At 44.6% G+C, this 15,910-nt stretch overlaps 1 protein-coding gene across 1 annotated transcript; it reads left to right on the top strand.

The window, feature by feature from the left end:
- The first annotated feature begins 11,042 nt into the window (after positions 1 to 11,042).
- On the top strand, positions 11,043 to 11,975 carry ZFP42 (ZFP42 zinc finger protein). Its single transcript, XM_003792822.1, has one exon. The coding sequence runs from the start codon at positions 11,043 to 11,045 to the stop codon at positions 11,973 to 11,975; it is 933 nt and encodes a 310-aa protein (XP_003792870.1).
- Positions 11,976 to 15,910: the final 3,935 nt, after the last annotated feature.

Genomic DNA, 15,910 nt, shown 5'->3' with positions numbered 1-15,910 from the left:
TACTTTTTTTTTTTTTAAAGAAAGTCTCACCCTGTCACCCTGGGTAGAGTGTCGTGGTGTCATCACACCTTACAGCAACCTCAAACTCCTGGGCTCAAGCAATTCTCCGTCTCAGCCTCCCTAGTAGCTGGATTACAAGCACCACTATGCCTGGCTAGTTTTTCTGTTTTCAGTAGAAATGGGGTCTCACCTCTGCTCAAGCTGGTCTCAAATGCCTGAGCTCAAGGGATCCTCTTGCCTTGGCCTCCCAGAGGGCTGGGATTACAAAGGATTCAGCATGAGCTTCCTTTTTTTTTTTTTTTTTTTTTTTTTGAGACAGAGTCTCACTACGTTGCCCTGGGTACAGTGCTGTGGCATCACAGCTCACAGCAACCTCAAACTCTTGGGCTTAAGCGATTCTCTTACCTCAGCCTCCAAGTATCTGGAACTACAGGCGCCAAGCTCCTTTTCTTTTCTTTTTTGAGAGAGAGATGGGGTCTCACTCTGTTACCAGGTTAGTTTAGAATTCCTGGACTCATGTGATCCTCCCACATTAGCTCCCCAAGTATCTGAGAACATAGCCACATGCTCTTTCTTTAGACTTATTCTTGAAATCCTTTCTTAACTATTCGATCTCCTATCAGGGCGGTTCCACCCTCCAAACCTACCCACTCTTCAGATTAGAGAGGCCTTCCCTAAACTTCCAGATTCTTCCGTCCTGGGCTGTAACAACATCAAATGCCTATGCCTCATTGTCCTCATAGCTACATGAGGACATTCACAAGGGTGATTAGTTAGCTGACATTCTCTGACTTCTCTCTTTGTTTTAAATTTGGATACATGGTGCATCATGAATTTTCCCACTAATTTAAAATTTTTTAAATACTGCCTTAAAATATTATCAATCCTGATTATTAAATTTTTTTTTCCACAGGCCTTAAATTTGCTGCAAACCAGTAAGTTACTTGCCTCACCCTAGTTCAGGCCTCAATTCCTTCCTGCAAACTCCAGGAAGCCAGGGAGGCATTTTCACCAGGGCCTCGGACAACAGTCTGTCTAGAAGAGAAACTAAATTAATGTATATTTATAGTTTTTCTGTTTTAAGCTTATTAAGGAAAATATTGGTTTATAACCCAGATAAAAATGTCAAAAAACAATTTTTAAAAAATGATTATGAGGCTTGGCGCCTGTGGCTCAAGCAGCTAAGGTGCCAGACACATACACCTGAGCTGGCAGGTTTGAATCCAGCTCTGGCCCTCCAAACAACAATGACAGCTGCAACCAAAATATAGCCGGGGCATTGTGGCAGTCGCCTGTAGTCCCAGCCTCAACCTGTAGTCCCAGTACAGTTTCACTACTTGGGAAGCGGAGGCAGGAGAATTGCTTGAGCCCAGGAGTTAGAGGTTGCTGTGAGCTGTGATGCCACAGCACTCTACCCAGGGAAGACAGTTTGAGGCTCTGTCTCAAAAAAAAAAAAAGAAGATAGTGGAACAGTAGTTGCCAGAAGCTTAAGAGAATGGAGAGCTGTTCAATGATACAGAATTTCAGTTTTGGTGGCACCTGTGGTTCAAGGAGTAGGGTGCTGGCCCCATATGCTGGAGGTGATGAATTCAAACCCAGGCCCAGCCAAAAGCTGCAACAACAACAAGAAATTATGGCCAGGCATAGTGGATCATACCTGTAATCCTAGCATTCAGGCAGGCTGCGGTGTGAGGATCAGTTGGTTCAGGAGTTGGAAACCAGCCTGAGCCAGAGCCAGACTCTGTCTCTACTAAAAATAGAAAAGCTAGCTGGTTCTTATAGTCCCAGGTACTTGGAGGCTGAGGCAAAGGGATCCATTGAGCCCAGGAGTTTGAGGTTGCTGTGAGCTACGATGATGCCATGGCAATTCTGTCTCAAAAAAACATAAAATAACGGTTGCAATGTCATTAGTAGAAGAATCACTATGACTAAGATTCCAGCAATCCAGAGAATTCTGTTTCCTTGCACTTCCCTCTTTGTGGTCACTTCCAAAAGTGCCTCTTTGGTTTCACTGTTTAATTGGCTCCCAGCTCATTTTGAAAAAGTAAATTTCTCTAGAGCTGAATACAGACGAGAACAAACAAGTTCATTCATTTTGGCTTACATCATCAGAGCTCTGGAAAGAAAAGCTAAATGACAATGGTAGCAAAAATGATGTATTCTAAGAGGTGGAGTGTCAAATGCAAAATGGGATTTTCTAAACATGCTGCTCCCAGACAGGGCCGCGCCCTAGCAACAAATCCAGTGACCAGAATTAGTGACAGGGGAAGGGGTTATAAATCAATCTAGTTTATTGTATGCACTGTCTGAATGGGTTAGGGAATAACAAAAGGGTGCTTTTCTTTTCTTTTCTTTTCTTTTCTTTTCTTTTCTTTTCTTTTCTTTTCTTTTCTTTTCTTTTCAGAGAGAGCCTCTGTCCCCCTGGGTAGAGTGCTGTGGCATCACAGCTCATAGCAACCTCCAACTCCTGGGCTCAAGCGAGTCTCCTGCCTCAGCCTCCCAAGTAGCTGGGACCACAGGCGCCCGCCACAACGCCCAGCTATTTTTTTTTTTTTTTTGGTTGCAGCCATCATTGTTGTTTGGTGGCCCAGGCTGGATTTGAACCCGCCACTTTAGGTGTATGTGGCTGGCGCCTTAGCCACTTGAGTCACCGGCACTAAGCCAAAATGGTGTTTTTCTGATGGATTAGGTTATGGTAAGGGTCTTCAGCTTCAGCAAAAGGTATGTGTGATTGGGTTTCCATCCGGCCTGGAAAGGGACTTCCAATGATGCTGCCATTTAAAGACTTAGAAACTGTGCCTGTTCAAGATACTTGGAACATTGAAGTTGTGCTTTGCTTTTTTTTTTTTTTTTTTGTGAGACAGAGTCCCATGCTGTTGCCCTGGGTAAGTGTCTTGGCATCATCATTGTTCACAGCAACCTCAAATTCCTGGGCTTGAGCAATCCTCTTGCCTCAGCCTCCCAAGTAGCCGGGACTATAGGCACCAGCCACCAATCCCAACTAGTTTTTCTAGTTTTGGTAGAGACCAGGTCTTGCTCTTGCTCAGGGTAGTCTCAAAATCCTAAAGTCATGAGATCTTCCTGCTCCAGCTCCCAGAGTGCAGGGATTACAGGCTTGAGCCACTGTGGCCTGCCATTTTCTTATTGAAACCAAAACACTAACATTTTTATCACAAAAACAAAAACAAACAAATAAAAAAAAAGACTGGTGCAAACTTGATCTGAGAACTTACCTCTATAATTGAGAACCCCACAGAGATCAGAAGGAAGTTGTTTCTTTCTTTCTTTCTTTTTTTTTTTTTTTTTTTTTTGAGACAGAGTCTCACTCTGTTGCCCTGGGTCCCTGGGTGAAGTGTTGCAGTGTCATGACTCACAGCAACCTCAAACCCTGGGGCTCAAGCGAACCTCCTGCCTCAGCCTCTCAAGTAGCTGGGACTATGCGGGTCCACCACACCTTTCTAAGTTTTCTATTATTAGTAGAGGCAGGGTCTTTACTCTTGCTCTGGCTGGTCTCCAATTTCTTAGCTCAAGGGGTCATCCCGCCTCAGCCTCCCAGAGAACTGGGATTACAGATGTGAGTCACTGTGCTCAGCCTTTAGCTAATTATTTCTGCCTTCGGAAACTTCCCTGTAAATAATGTGATCTAAGCTAAGGAATAGGAAAGCTTTAATCTAAGCTCGATTTCAAATGAAGGGAACCTCACAGCCCTACTGAGGGGCACCAGGGAATAATAAAATACTTTAAATACTTCCCTAACTGAAAATTATTTTGTGGGGAGGGCACGGTGGCTCACGCCTGTAGAATCCTTGCACTCTGGGAGACACAGGAAGGCCTAAGCCCACCGGTGCCAGACCAGCCTGAGCAGGAGTGAGACCCCACCTCTCACACAATAGCTGGGCTTTGTGGTGGACGCCTGTAGTCCCAGTTACTTGGAGACAAAAGAATCGCTTAAACCCAAGAGTTTGAGGTTGCTGTGAGCTATGACTGCACAACACTCTACCAAGGGTGACAAAGTGAGACTCTATTTAAAAAGAAAAAAAAAATGATTTTGTACTTTCCAATCATACCCTTGAGAACTTTATTCAAAAACAGACAGAAAAATTAATAAATGGGAGGGTAGAGAATTGCTCCTGGACATGGATGGATGGGTAGACAGATGTGAATTGAAGAAAAGCTTCCAGTCAACAGTTAAGAGGCTTTTACAGGCTGATGTGAGTTGTTTTCCTAATGATACAGGTTTATGTATCCCAGCTACAGAAGGTGCCCCCCAAATGCAAACACATTTTAAGACAGAAACTATATTAGAAATGTCATACCCAATACATACTGACAGCAGAAGATTAACACAAGTCTTCTTGAGCACCTCTTGTAATTGCACAAGTCAAAAGCGACTTCAGTAGAACAAATTTAATAGATTTCTTTCCTTTCTTTAAACGCGTCTATATTCTTGGGTCTCTCTCTGCATTTAGCGTTAGTTGGCCTCAGCTTTCAAAGTGAGTCATGTTACCTTTAGGGGTACGAGCGTCTCATTAATGGTTAAAAAAATAAAATCAAAACAAGAAAAGCCAAAGTAGCAGCTCATCTGCGCCTGGGGCGCGTGGGGCTGAGGCGGAGGTGAGGATGGGGAGGAGGGCGAACATGGCTGAGGTGTCCCCGTAGACGCCTTTTCCTGGTTGGGGAGGTAAAAACAGCCTTCCCGGCTAGAGTTTTCATTTCCTCCATACAGAAAAGCTTATTTTTGATTTATTTGTTCAACAGATGTTTACTGATCGCTAGATCCCTGATTCCAGGCTGCAGGTGACCCAGCCGCGTGCGCGGGTGGCTCCGGGCGGGGCGGCCACGCCCTCCTCCGACGCCTCCGGTGCCCCCGCCCCCGGCCGAGCCCTCCTTGGGGAATTCAGAACCGAGTCAGGCTCAGTTCCAAGGCGGACGTCTCCCGGTGTGACTGTGGGTGCGCCGCGGAGCGGAGGGGACACCACTGCTGGTGGCGCGGTGGCTGCTTCTGCGCACTGGGGCACAGGAAACAGCTCGGTAAGTCTTCTATCAGAAAACTTTTTTGTTTCAGATATGGAGCAGAGGGTGGTGTATTGAATTCACTACCTAGAACGTATATTGCTCAAGGTCAAAAGGGTCAAAAAGCCACGGATGGACGGGGAAACTGGGTCTAGGGCCTTAGATACCGTAGGCTGCGTGCCACTGGCCTCAAACTTTTGGAATAGGTAGAGGAGGAAAGTAAACACGCTTCCGAGAAAGAGGATGTCCGCTCGAGAGTTCCGTAAAGTTGCATTTGTTTTTAACTAATTTTTTTGTTTGTTTGTTTTATTCGTTGCTGGAGAGACTAGTCTAGCTGTGTTGCCCAGGCTGGGATTGAACTCCTGGCCTCAAACCGACCTCCCACCTTGGCCTCCCACAGCATCCTACAGAGGCTACACTTTTTACTTTGTTTCAGAACTTCTTGTAACTATTGCATTTCATTACATTATATGGCTAGGTCTATTTTCCATCAAAATGGATTATTATCCTGTAATCCTAGCACTCTGGGAGGTTGAGATAAATGGATTTCCTGAGCTCAGGAGCTCAAGACGAGCCTGAGCAAGAGTGAGACCCCTGTTTCTACTAAAAATAGAAAAACTAGCCGGGTATGGTGGTGGGTGCCTGTTGTCCCAACTACTCGGGAGGTTGAGGCAAGAGCATAACTTGAGCCCAGGGGTTTGAGGTTGCTGGGAGCTGTAATGACACCACAGGACTCTACCTAAAGATCAGCAGTCTTTGCCCTTTGCTTCCCCCCTGCTTTGGGGAAATGGCCCTACCCTTCACTCAAATTTGTCCAGTGATTCCGATTCCCCTCCCTCTCTATCCAGTCCACCAACCACCTGGAGTCTGGGAGCTTCTTTCTGCATTTCCCACCTCCCTGCACGTCCTCTCCACGGCCACCACCTACTCCCAAGCACCTTTTCTGCCGAAAGGATTTCTCTGCTTTCACTTTACCTCCCCAGGCCCTTCCCTGTGCAGCTGCCCTGTCACCGGTCACATGAGAGCATACCTCATTGGAATAATCAGTCCCTGCAATGGTTCCCCTGGGTGTTGGCTAGAAACCCAGAGGCCACTGGCCTGTGGGAGTCCTTCGCACCTGTGGGCAGTCACACAAACGTGGCTGTTTCTCCTGTAGGTCACTCCTCCTCTGCCCCCCTTGCAGCCTGCAGCCCAACTCTCCTCCCCTCGCCTGCTTTTCTTCCTATTCAGATCTGGAGGGGCTGCTGTCCCATCCTTGGGAGCCTTTGGAGAGATTCATGACAAAGATGGCGTCCCCCACACTGCCCTCTGGCACTCCGATTGGGTTTTTTTTTAGAGAGCATTTTTTTCTGAAACTATTTTGTCTGTTTACCACACAAACCTCTTCCTCCCTGATTCACGGGGACTTTGTATCTTTTTCATTATTCTCTGTTCTGCACCCAGAACAATGAGTCTTCACACACGGGGCGCAGGCAAAAATATTCCCCAAATACTTCATTTATCTCAGGGTCCCTGATTTGAGTTATTTGTTAGAATTGTAATACTGTTGGGTGGCGCCTGTGGCTCAGTGGGTAGGGCACCAGCCTCATATACCCAGGGTGATGGGTTTGAACCCAGCCCCAGTCGGCTAAAACAGCAGTGGCAACTGCAACAAAAATAGCCTGGCGTTGTGGCGGGCACCTGTAGTCCCCACAACTCAGGAGGTTGAGGCAAGAGAATCGCCCTAGCCCAAGAGCTGGAGGTTGCTGTGAGCTGTGACATTGCAGCACTCTACCAAGGGTGATGAAGTGAGACTCAAAAAAAAAATATATATAATACTGTTAAACCCTTTTTTGTTTGTTGTTGGTTTTCTTTTTTTTTTTTGAGATGGTCTCACTATGTCACTCTCAGTAGAGTGCTGTGGCATTACAGCTCACAGCAACCTCAAACTCTTAGACTTAAGTGATTCTCTTGCCTCAGCCTCCCAAGTAGCTGGGACTACAGGTGCCTGCCACAACGCCCAGCCATTTTTTGGTTGCAGTTGTCGTTGTTTGGCAGGCCCTGGGCCAGGTTCCAACCGGCCAGCTCCTGTGTATGCAGCGGGTGCCCTAGCCACTGAGCTACAGGCACTGAGCTGGCTAAAGTGTTTACTAAAAACGTTTTCATAAATTTAGTGTCCCATGTTTTGTAGAGTCTACAATAGTGGACAGTCATGTCCCAGCCCTTCACATTTACTGACTCACCTAGAGCAACTTCATTCTCGTGAGCGCCATTTTAGGGTAAGCGCCCTCCCTGTCGTGGTATACCATGTTTTAACTTTTATAACATGCATTTAGATACATAAATACTCACCATTTTGTTACAATCACCTTCAGTAATCATACAATGACATACACAGGTTTGTCACGTAGAAGCAGTGGGCTATTCAGTAATGCCTCGGGGTACTGGCCAGTAATCCATTTCTCAAAGCATATCCTCATCCTTAGGGGACACACACAGTAGTTGTTTCCACTAACAGACAATGCTTGTTGTGTAGGCCATCTTTTCATAATAAATTAATAAATTGTCATTTCTGTTTTGTTTTTTTGGTAGAGACAGTCTCACTTTATCACCCTTCGTAGAGTGCCGTAGTGTCACACAGCTCACAGCAACCTCCAACTCCTGGCCTTACGTGATTCTTTTGCCTCAGCCTCCCGAGTAGCTGGGACAGGTGCTCGCCACAACGCCCAGCTAACTTTTTTGTGGTTGTTGTTGCATTTTGGCGGGGGCTGGGGTTGAACCTGCCACCCTCGGTATATGGGGCTGGCACCCTACCCACAGAGCCACAGGCGCCGCCCGCCATTTCAGTTTTGTTGGTGAGAGATCAGTAGGGTAATACTGAGATGCCTAACAAATAATCTCTAATAGCTTAGAAAGGTAAGGGCAATAATACCTTGGACCCTGGCTAATTCATAAGGGAAAGACCTCTTGCTCCCCAATTCTAGTCTCCTAGATATGTCTTTCTGAATAATACCTTGTATCATTAATAGCCACCATTTTTTTAGCAGCCCCAAAGAACTTTCTCATTGTGTGTCTAAAGTCTCAAATAATGGCTTATGCTTTCAATCCTACGATATGTGGGGAAGACCACAGATGAGACTTTGACTCTCATAGAGCTTATAGTCCAGCAGGTAAGATGGACCTTAAATCAGGAATATCAAGAGCTCTGATGGGTGGAAAGTGGGGAGCTGGAGGAACATCCTCAGTTAGCTTTCAGACCTAACTGAGCCTGAGATTCCAAGGAAGCCTGCCTGAGAAAGTGAGGATTCAGCAGAGGTCTGAAGTATGGATGGACAAGCCTGTGTGTGTGTGTGTGTGTGTGTTTTGGGGGGGTAGGGGTAAGGATTGGAGGAGCATGGACTGATCCCATGGTGTATTAATAGAGAGTGTTATTATGGCTAAAAAATGAAACACACGAGAGCTGGAGATGGCAAGAGATGAACTTGGAGAGAAAAGCGGGAATCAATTAAATTGCAGTTAGAGGTTAAGTATTCCTTTCCTGAAATGCTTAGGACCAGAGTACAAGTGTTTGGGATTTCAGATTTTTTTAGATTTTTGGAATATTTGCAAAACACTTAACCTGTTGAGCATCCTAAATCTAAAAATTCAAAATCTAAAAATATTCCAATGAATGTCTCAAATTCGTGTTGTTACTCTAAAAGTTTTATTTTGAAGCATGTCAGTTTTCAGATCTAAGATACTCAGCCTGGTTTGTTTGTTTTTTTGAGACAGAGTCTAACTCTGTCCCTCAGACTAGAGTGCCTGGCAACATTATAGCTCAAGCAACATCAGACTCAGCTCAAGCGATCCTCCCAACTCAGCCTCCTGAGTAGATGGGACTACAGGTGCCCACCACCATGCCCAGCTAGCTTTTCTGTTTTTATTTTTTTGTTTAGTAGGCCCAGGCCGGGTTCGAACCCACTAGCCCTGGAGCATGTAGCCAGTGCCCTAACCACCGAGCTAAAGGCGCCCAGTCAGTTTTTCTGTCTTTAGTAGAGACTGGGTCTGGCTCTTGCTTAAACTGAGCTTAAGGGATCCTCTTGCCTGAGCCTCCCAGAGTGCTAGGATTACAGATGAGCCATCACACCTGACTTCAACCTGTATTTTAAATGGACTAATTAGGGCAGAAGGGCTTTTGTGTCCAATCCTAGTAGTTAGGCTTCAAAGGTGCTAAGATTTTTCTTAGTAAATATACCTGGATATAGTCTACTGGTTTATTTCACCTATTTATTTATTTATATTTTGTAGTTTTTGGTCCAGGGCCGAGTTTGAACCCACCACCTCTGGTATATGGGACCAGCACCCTACTCCTTTCAGCCACAAGCACCACTCTATTTCACCTTTTTAAAGGCCATAATAAAAAGTAACATCATTACCATTTATGTATATGAGGTACATTTTAAGAAGCAATTTTAGGGTGGCACCTGTGGCGGCTCAGTGAGTAGGAGGACACCAGCCCCATATACCAAGGGGGGCTGGTTCAAACCCAGCCCGGGCCAAACTGCAACAAAAAAATAGCTGGGTGTTGTGGCGGGCATCTGTAGTCTCAGCTACTGTGGAGGCTGAGGCAAGAGAATTGCCTTAAGTCCAAGAGGTGGAGGTTACTGTGAGCTATGATACCACTGCACTCTACCAAGGACCACAAAGTAAGACTCTGTCTCTTAAAAAAAAAAAAAAGGCAATTTCAAATTTTCCTTATCATTGAAACACTTTTTTATTGTTCTTCTATGTATTTATTTTTTGACACAAGTAAATGGCATGATTATTCTGTCTAGCTGTTACCTTTTTTTTTTTTGAGACAGAGTCTTACTTGGTCACCCAGGGTAGAGTGCTGTAGCATCATAGCTCACGGCAACCCCCAACTCTTGGGCTTAAGCAATTCTCTTGCCTCAGCCTCCTGAGTAGCAGGGGACTACAGGCACCTGTCACAATGCCTGGCTATTCTTCAGATGAGGTCTCACTCTGGCTCAGGCTGGTCTTTAACCCAGCTCAGGTGATCTGCCTGCCTTGGCCTCCCAGAGTGCTGGGATTAAAGGTATGTACCACCTCACCTGGCCGAGCTGTTACTTTTTAGTGCGGCTATTTAAGACTATTTGCAAGCTATTAATTTTCACCACCACTACCTTCCAGATTTGAGATTTGCCTTTTTTTTTTTCAGAGACAAAGTCTCATTTTGTCACCCTCAGTAGAGCACTGTGGCATCACAGCTCACAGCAACCTCCAGCTCTCGGGCTTAGGCGATTCTCTTGCCTCAGCCTCCCGAGTAGCTGGACTACAGGTGCCTGCCACAACGCCCAGCTATTTTTTGTCACAGTTTGGCTGGGGCTGGGTTCGAAACCGCTACCCTCAGTATATGGGGCTGGCACAGTGTATCACTCTGTTGCCCCAGGCTTGAATACTGTGGTGTCAGCCTCCTGAATAGCTGGCACAACAAGAACCAACATGCTATATACCTTTTTTAATGTTGCCTTTTGGTTTTTAAGAAAAAAAAAACTTTTTTTTGAGCAGAGTCTTATTCTGTTACCCTGGGTAAAGTGAGTTCCCTGGTGTCATAGCTCACAGCAACCTCAAACTCCTAGACTCAAGCCTAAGACTATAGGTGCCCGGCCAGTTTTTCTATTTTTAGTAGAGCTAGGGTCTCACTCTTCTTACTCCAGCTTGTCTTGAACTCCTGAACTCAGGTGATCCTCCAGCTTTGGCCCCCCAGAGTGCTGGGACTAAGGGAGTGACCCATCTCGACTGGCCTTATGACTCATAGCTTAAGCCAGGGCTTGTTCTCTTCGCCTGTTGGGGTTTATTAGAGACGATGTAAATGTAGCCATTCCATTATTGTTCTAGGCTATTTTTTGAGTTAATTTCCTGATAAGGCCTCTGATGTTGGAATATGTTTTAATTAAAGATCATTATCACAGAGCAGGTGTTTGGCGGAGACGGCTATCCCAGATCCCTGCTACCTGCAAGTGTTGGCAGATCCCAGTGCAAACCTCCGAGGAGGAAGCAGGTGGGACACCATGAACCAGCAACTGAAGAGAAAAGCGAAGACAAGTGGCCAGAAAGGCCCAGCTAAAAGAACCCCCAGGGGGGCTAAAGTCAGGCAAAGCAAATCCCACCAAGTCCCACGGGCAGACACGGAGGCTCATGAGGACACAGCAGGAGCCTTGTGTGGTAATGTGTGCTGTGACACTAGCCTTCAAGCTCTTGAAGATGATACCTTCCCTGACTGTTACATAGAATGCATAATAAGAGGGGAGTTTTCTCAACCCATCCTGGAAGAGGAATCACTTTTTAAGTCCTTTGAATACCTGACAGAAGGATCAGAAGATGAGCTTTCTCAACAGTTTCTGGAAGCAAGCTCCTGCCTGCAGTGTTCTTTGGAGTACATGAAACAAGGGCCAAAACAAAAGCTTCCCCAACAGGTGGTTGGAGAAAATTCACTTTCCGAGTATTCTGAGTACGTGACAGGCAAGAAGCTTCCTCCTGGAGGAATTCCTGGCCTTGACTTATCAGATCCTAAGCAGCTCGCAGAATTCACTAAAAAGAAGCCCCCCAAGAATAAAACTTGTGATTCTCCGCAGGCCATTGCTTGTCCTCAGAGGGGGTGCACTCGAAGGCTGAGGGACAAAGCTGCCCTGAGAAAGCACCTCCTGGTCCATGGGCCCCGAGACCACGTGTGTGCGGAGTGTGGGAAGGCATTTGCCGAGAGCTCCAAGCTCAAGAGACACTTTCTGGTTCATACTGGAGAGAAGCCTTTCCAGTGCACCTTTGAAGGCTGTGGCAAGCGATTTTCTTTGGATTTCAACTTGCGCACGCACGTCCGCATCCACACTGGGGAGAAACGTTTTGCGTGTCCCTTTGAGGGCTGCAGCAAAAAGTTCGTTCAGTCCAATAACCTCAAGGCTCACATCTTAACTCACGCAAAGAATGAGAAGAAGATGAAGGACTAGAGAGAAAAGAGCCTTCCAGTGAGACGGAATATTGACAGAAGAGTGATCAGTAACAAATACTCCTCAGTGATGACTGTTTTTAAATCAATATTGTAACCCTACGAGGCATATTTTTAGCATTTATGAGGGGCTTTTATACTTTGAGATAAGTTTTAAGAGCATGGTGTATTCTATGGCATCCTTCCAACTGGAAATTGGTGATAGATTTATTTCAAAAGTATAATCTCTAACATATTATGTATTGATTGATTATTGGATAGGAGACTTATTTTTATCTACTATAAATATGAGAAATAACTTTGATTTTTAATTTCATGGTTTGCTTAGCTTTTGCCTTTTACAATTAAAACTGCATGGTGCATGTGGTAATTCTAGAAATTTCCAATCCTAAAGAAAGAAAATTTTATAGTAATTTTACAGTTGGTTGATAAATTCATGAGACGTTTTAAACATTTTAAAAGTTAAATGTACTTTTAAAATTATGTTTGTTATGATATCAAATTGTGATGCAATTAGATGTGTATGACTGATTATTTGATAAAGTTAATCTATTTTAATCTTTTAAATATTTCTAAATAAAGGGAAATAAAACCCCAGTATTATACTAACTTTGGATTAAAAGAATCAAAGCATTATAACCTGTTTGTACCCTCATGTTAATCTGAAAGAAAAGCACCTCTATCCAAAATATAATTATACTCCCCCCCAAGAAAAAACCCCAAAGAAGTGTGCCTTAAAAAGACAACTTTTGTTCTTAAAAATTAGTGAAACATGGCTAAGAGTGCTGTTTGGTATTGGAGACAGAGTTTCACTTTGTCACCCTCCATAGAGTGCATTGGTGTCACAGCTCACAGCAATCTCCAGCTCTTGGGCTTAGGCGATTCTCTTGCCTCAGCCTCCTGAGAGCTGGGACTACAGGCGCCTGCCACAACGCCCTGCTATTTTTTGTTACAGTTTGGCCCAGACCCGGCTCGAACCCGCCACCCTTGGTATATGGGGCCAGCTCCCTACTCACTGAGCCACAGGTACCGCCCTGAAGTATCAGTTTGTTAGGAGCAAGGAGAGTCAGTCTACTGTAATCCAAAGCATGTGCATTATTTTTAACCTAATAATTTTATTTCTAGAATTTTATTCTACAGAAATATTTGCATTAATGTAAGAAGGTATTTGTTCTAGGGTATTAACTGAGTCATAGTATTTTTTTTTTTTAAGAGACAGTCTCACTTTATCGCCCTCAGTAGAGAGCTGTGGCGTCACAGCTCATAGCAACCTCCAACTCCTGGACTTAGGCGATTCTCTTGCCTCAGCCTCCTGAGTAGCTGGGACTACAGGTGCCCTCCAGAATACCTGTCTATTTTTTTTGTTGCAGGTTGGCCGGGGCCAGGTTTGAACCCCCCACCCTTGGTATATGGAGCCCATGCTCTACCCACTGAGCCACAGGTGCCACCTGAGTCATAGTATTTTTAATAGCAACAAATTTATAACTTAAATGTTCAGGAAGGGGAAAACTAATTGTGTAAGTCACGCTATGTCTGTTTTCAATAGAAAATTTGAGAGTACCCTTACAGGAGCAGGCCACAGGGAGAAGGAAGCAGGAAATAAGAAGTTTGCTTTTTATTTTTTGTTGAGACAGTCTTACTATGTTGCTCTTGTAGAGTGCCGTGGCATCACAGCTCAGAGCAACTTCCAAATCTTGGGCTTAAGCAATTCTCTTGCCTCAGCCTTCCAAGTAGCTGGGACTACAGGCACCTGCCACAATGCCCAGCTATTTTTTGTTGTTGCAGTTGTCATTAATGTTTAGCTCGCCAGGGTTGGTTTCGAACCAGTCAGCCTTGGAGTATGTGACTGTCTTCGTAAACACTGTGCCACAGGCCCCATGCCTGCTTTTATGGTTTATTATTTTTGTTTTTTTAGACAGAGTCTCACCCTGCTATCCTGGGTAGTGTGCTTAGGCATAAGTGATCCTCCTGCCCCAGCCTCCTCAGTAGCTGGGACTACAGGGGCCTGTTAGTACTTCTGGTTATTTTTTTCTATTTTTAGTAGAGATGAGGTCTTGCTGTTGCTCAGGCTGGTCTGGAAGTCCTGAGCTCAAGAGATCCACCCGCCTCAGCTTCCCAGAGTGCTGGGATTACAGGTGTGAGCCACTGAGCCTGGCCTATTTGTTAACTCTTCTTGGTGCACATGTCCTTGTGATGGCCATATCCATGATAGAAGACCGTATTATCCTCATGCAGTACATGAAGTCCCTAGACTTACTCCACATAGCTAAAATGGTGCCTTTCTAACTGTTTTCTCCTCCACCTTCCTATTTCTGGCCATTAAAGTTATGCTCTATGTATGTATTTGACTTCTTTTTAGCATTTCTCCCTCTAAGTGATCATGCAGTAATTCTTTGACTATTTCTCTTAGCATACTGTCCTCCGGGTTCATTCATGTAACCAACACCAGTATCCATTTTGTTAAGACTGAATAATACTCTGCGGATGTGTTTATATAAACACCACAATTTCTTATCTAGTCATCTATTGGTGAACACTTAGGTTTTCTCCATAATGCGGCAATGAAAGGGGGGCGTAGAGATGATTTTATTTCCTTTGGCTATACACCCAGAGTTGGGGTTGCTGGATCAAAGGGTAGCTTTTTTTTTTTTTTTTTGAGACAACAGTCTTACTTGGTCACCCTCAGTAGAGTGCTGAAGTGTCTTAGCTCACAGCAACTGCAAACTTCTGGGCTTAAGCAATTCTCTTACCTCAGCCTCCCGAGTAGCTGGGACTACAGACATAATGCCTATTTTTTAGAGATGAGGGTCTTCCTCTTGCTCAGGCTGGTCTTGAACCTGTGAGCTCAGGGAATCCACCCACTTCGGCCTCGCGAGTGCTGGGATTACAGGCATGAGCCACTGTGCCCAGCCCTCTTAGCTTTTTGAGGAATCTTCATCTCGTTTTCCAAAATGGAAGTCTGCCTTTCCAAGATGGTAATTAATTGAAAGGGTTCCATTTCCTCTTCACTGTCTCCAGTGTTTGTTATCTCTTGATTTATCTTTTCTTTTTTTTTAGACAAAGTCTCACTTTGTTGCCCTTGGGTTAAGTTGCCTTAGCCTAGCTCACAGAAACCTCAAACTTGGATTCAAGTAGTCCTCATACCTTCCCAAGTGGCTGGGACTACAGGTGCCCACCACCACACCTGGTGAGTTTTTTTCATTTTTAGTAGAGGTGGGGTCTTGCTCAGGCTGCTCTAACTGCTGAGCTCAAGCAATCTGCCCACCTTGGCTTCCCAGAGTGCTGGGATTGTAGGCATGAGCCACCACACCAAGCCTCAAATCACACATTTAAATTTTTACTGTTGTTCCCTGAACTTTTTGAGTGTTACCCAAAAAATCATCGCCAAGGTCAATATTAAGGCCCTTCCCTCCACCCCGTGTTTTTTTATAGAAGTTGTAGTCTTTAGGTTTTAGATTTAGGTCTGTCCTTAATCCATTTTGGCTTGATTTTTGTGCATAGTGTAAAATAAGGGTCCAGTTTCTTATTTTTGCATATTGAAATCCAGTTTTCCCAACACTAGTTATTGAAAATACCTTTTCCCCCCTTGTGTCTTCTTGACCTTGTCAGAAGTTAATGTATATACTTGGATTTTTTCTGGGCTCTTTATTATGTTCCTTTGGGGTGTGTGTGTGTGTGTGTGTGTGTGTGTGTTTAATGCCAGTATTGTGTTGTTTTGACAGCTTTCTAATATAATTTGATATCAAGGAGTATGATGCTTTCAACTTTGTTTTTCTTGCTCAAATTGTTTTGGTTATTCTGCCCTGCAATGTGGTTCCATACCAATTATAGAGAGTTTTTTCCTTTTTCTTTTTTATTTTTTTAATTGTTGGGGATTCATTGAGGGTACAAGAAACCAGGTTAAACTGATTACATTTGTTAGGTAAAGTCCCTCTT

Source organism: Otolemur garnettii, unplaced genomic scaffold (assembly GCF_000181295.1).
Source record: "Otolemur garnettii isolate 467f Iridium unplaced genomic scaffold, OtoGar3 scaffold00061, whole genome shotgun sequence".
NCBI classification, from domain to species: Eukaryota; Metazoa; Chordata; class Mammalia; order Primates; family Galagidae; genus Otolemur; species Otolemur garnettii.
The sequence above is the reverse complement of the archived record's forward strand: the minus strand, read 5'-3'. Positions and strand labels throughout refer to the sequence as shown.

Bases quoted from the DNA above. Each gene is read 5' to 3' on its own strand.
- ZFP42 (XM_003792822.1), top strand. From the start codon at position 11,043: ATGAACCAGCAACTGAAGAGAAAAGCGAAGACAAGTGGCCAGAAAGGC.